We start from the raw sequence: 3963 nt of genomic DNA on the forward strand, positions 1-3963 counted from the left end.
CCATCCTGAAAAGTTACAGTCTTTTCTTCTCGCTACTGTTATGTATGAATTAGAAATTTTTGATTAATATTTTTTGTAGTAATTCTATATTTGTTTATACCTAAGCAATCAAGAATAAATAATAGCATCGTTTTAATAAAAAGAGCAAAATTTTTGCATTTTATCATGACTAGTTAAGGCTGCAGAACTCTGTACAAACTTTGCATTTTATAAATTTCTTTTATCCGATTACTCGATTAATCGTAAGAATAATCGATAGATTACTCGATTACTAAAATATTCGTTTACAACAGCCCTACACACAATACCAACATGTTTCCTCCATCCCTGGCAGTGGTGCCACCAGGGGGTGGCCACCCCACTGGCCACCCCCGCCACCCAGTGTAAATTGTAGTAGCATCAGTGTAACATTTAATCCCATTATGCACAGCCAGCGACATAACAATTAAAATCACACAATAAACCAAGATCTGAGTAGGTGTTTACTTTAGTCTTTATGATTTCTACAGGCAGGTTTACCACAATAGTAGATTTAAACTCTGAAATTATGGCTTTTAGTTTCAGTGGCCACCCCAAGGATTTTAGTGGCCCCATCTGGCCCCCCCTATGAAACCTTTCTGGAGGCGCCACTGATCCCTGGTAGGAAAAAGCATTTATGTGCTTAAATCATACCGGTCCCAACACTTATTCTCCGGCCGAAGCTCCTACCTGTGACAGTAAATAACTCAGGGAGCTCAACAAGTAATCCAATGTTAACAATCTAAATGATGCATGCAGTATATATAGCCCTTCCTTGTCATGCTAATCCTTGTGACGGTTGGCATTTGGTGTAATTTTCTATTTCTTCAAACTGTAAAATCCTATTTCTTGAAACAAACAAAATTATAATAAAACTAAAATGCTTTCCTTAAACCAAAATACGATGTTCCTCTTATATTTGCCGAATTTATGAATGTATTATGAATATTTAGCCAAAATATGTTGCGGTGCATGATGGGGTTTAGCATCTAAAGGCTAACGTTTCCCGTCTTATATGCATTGTTGCCAGGTTGGGATGTTTCCCAATCTTGCAGTTTAGGATGGCCGTCTATCGGTTACATTTTTTTTTAACCGATATCAATAGACTTTGGTTCAAATTGGGTGAGATTTTGTATATTTAGGCGGTTTATGAAAATTTTTTTTGGGATCCATGAAAAAATGAAAAATGCGAGGCCCAAAAATCCTTCCCGGTCCGAGCCTGCCCTAACCCTACAGCTGAACAAACACTAGACCACTATGATGTTCCAGATCCAGGTCTGGATCAGCATCTCTGGTGGTTTTATTATTAAAAGCTGCACCAGACTGTCATTTTCTCCTGCCTAAACATTCCTGTTGACACCTGTCTCATTCTGGGTCTCATCAGGACCGAGTGCTGCTCATTATGGAGAGCGGCGTTGCTTCAGCACCTCTTCACTGGGAACCAGGATTAATGATTGGACCAGAGCCTCCGTCATGAATACGGATGGAAACCTGCCCGTTAACTTTCAGAGCTAATGACGCACCTAACATGCTCACCAGGGAACAACGTCGCCTCTCTGATCCGAGAGCAGCCGCTGCAAACTAATGAGTTTTATTTCCTGCCGCGCTGATATCGGATCAGAACAAACCGTACATTCTGCCAAGGCGTAGGGGATATCTGACATCAGCTCCAAATATGAGCCGAGAGATAAGGAGAGGAAAATAGCAGGACCTTCTCATTGGTCTGGATCTGGTGCTTCCAAGGCAGGAAACAAGAGGTCAGCAGGAAGCTGCCAGACTGATGTACCAACCCTCCTTCCTGAGACTTTGAAGGATGGGTGGATAGATGGATGGCGGGTCTCAAGGATGGACGCGTCTTAAAAGAAGCTGTAATTCCAGCCGCATTTTAAAAATTCAGGCAGAAAACGAGAACAGGAATAATTTAAATAAATTTGCAAGAAAGACCAAAGCCTGAGTGGCAGTAAGTTAAAAGCAAGCGGAACATCAGAAACAACGTCGACACCAGGAATGAAAATCACTCCATGATGGAGCTCAGAATCTATCCCCGTCGCTGAAACGCAGAATAACAGACGTAAAGAAGAAAACATGTAAAGAGAACCTAACATTTGGCTGTGACTCCATCCTGGAGAGAAATATCAGCTGTGCTGCTGCCATCAACACCTTTGTTTCTAGATGTTGGAGCTTGGCCTGTTTTCCAGTGTAGTCCTGTTTCTCTGACTGTGACTAACTGGATGTGCTCACTTCATCCTCTGACATGGGAGCTGGCTCGGAGCTCGTCTGCCTGGCTGTGTTTTCCTCTCCACTGTCGCTACAAGCATGCTTAGTTTTGCAGTTCTATGGTAGTAGAACAAAAGGCAAGGTTCTGGGGAATTGTCAACTGCCCAAGGAGAAAGTTTTGATCAAATGCTAACAGCTTTAAAGATAATTAGAAATCAAATACTGGAAAATTAGCTCAAACAAAGTCCTCTTCTTCTCCATAAAATAAAATAAATGTAATCTAACAAAAACTTCCAACTGTTTTTAATATTCTTTTTTTGTTTCTGCATTTTTTATTTTATTTTATTTATTTATTTATTTATTTATTTATTTATTATTTATTTATTTTTTCCTACTTGCTTTGATTCTGTTTTATCTTCCTGTATTTTAATCATGTAAAGTATTTTAAAATGTCTTTGTACTGAATTGTGCTATACAAATAAATTTGCCTTGCCTTGCCTTGCTTAGTGTGAGGGATTGCTGAAGAGTCAATGAGTCGATGCAATCAGCTGCTTTTCCTTAGATAGAAAACTTTTAATCAATCTGACTGGATGTTCTGGTTAAACTGGAAAGTGACCTGAGATGAAATGTGAACATATAAGAACATGAGAATATAAGATTGAACATATAAGATTTAGAGCTTCATGAAGCGGACACCAGGTACATCTGTTTTGACACGATCTCTGAGAACATCCTCAGATCAATCCAAAGCTCTAAAAGTGAGGTTTAAAGAGTCTTTACAGAACTGACAGACCTCTCAGGTTAATATAAACTCCAGAGTTCCTAGTAAAGAGCCCAGAGGAACGCTAAAACCACTCCAACCTGCAGCGCTACAGCTCTGATACCATCTGATTTTCATCTGATGTCTTCAACCTGGTTTCTGATTTAAAGGATCCTGAAGCTGATGAGGTGCTCAACCAAAGCGAAAGGGGTCAGTCATGGGATCATAGAGGAATCAGGTAGGAACATCTGGTCACTCACCATTAAAGGTTTGATTCCACATCCTCTTTGTGACGTTTTTCCCCGGTGGTCGGACTCCAGAAGTCGACATGGTTTCATTGAGGGCGTGAGCGTAAAGCATGACCCCGTCATAAAATCCTCCAGCAATGATGTTCATCTGGGAAAAAACACAAACAGGAAGTCATCCCAACGAGAAAACCGCTTCACATCTACTTGAGGATCCGTCCTCATCAGGTTCTGTCCCAGTAGGGAGTCGTTATAAAAATAGAAGGTCATGATATTATATACAAAAAAAGGTTGTTTTAATGAGACCAAATCTTTGATAGAGATAACAAGATAGATCACCAAAACGCAGACTGAGAGGAGCATTTTCACTCAGGGGGACGAACAGCTCTTTGACCTCCTAATGTGGGATTATTTTTTTTATATTACAACTTTCCTCTCATCATGTTATGACTTTATTCTGGTAATATTGCAGGTTTAATTTAGCAAATTTTCAACTATACTGTAATACAACTTTAGTCTCGTAATGTTCCGACTTTAATTTGGTAATGTTACAGCTTTGTTTTTGTAGATCTATCATTATAATATTTCTGTTGTTATCTTTTTAATTCAATTCAGTTTATTTATATAACGCCAAATTCACAACATGTCATCTCAAGGCACTTTACAGTTCAACCAGATCATACAGTCAAATTAATTCAAAGTTTTCTATCTAAGGAAAACCAG

The 3963-nt window shown here is 39.3% G+C and overlaps 1 protein-coding gene across 1 annotated transcript in view; it reads right to left on the reverse strand.

Moving 5' to 3' along the window:
* The window catches only part of LOC107095267 (atrial natriuretic peptide receptor 1-like), a gene marked incomplete at its 5' end in the record, with an annotated part of 39214 nt that overhangs the window by 28548 nt on the left and 6703 nt on the right, over positions 1-3963 (reverse strand). The window contains one exon of the mRNA XM_015391287.1: positions 3256-3391. Coding sequence (XP_015246773.1) covers positions 3256-3391 — 136 coding nt within the window. The remainder of the gene's footprint in view (positions 1-3255; positions 3392-3963) is intronic.

This window comes from Cyprinodon variegatus, unplaced genomic scaffold (assembly GCF_000732505.1).
Source record: "Cyprinodon variegatus isolate N-32 unplaced genomic scaffold, C_variegatus-1.0 Scaffold534, whole genome shotgun sequence".
Classification (NCBI taxonomy): domain Eukaryota; kingdom Metazoa; phylum Chordata; class Actinopteri; order Cyprinodontiformes; family Cyprinodontidae; genus Cyprinodon; species Cyprinodon variegatus.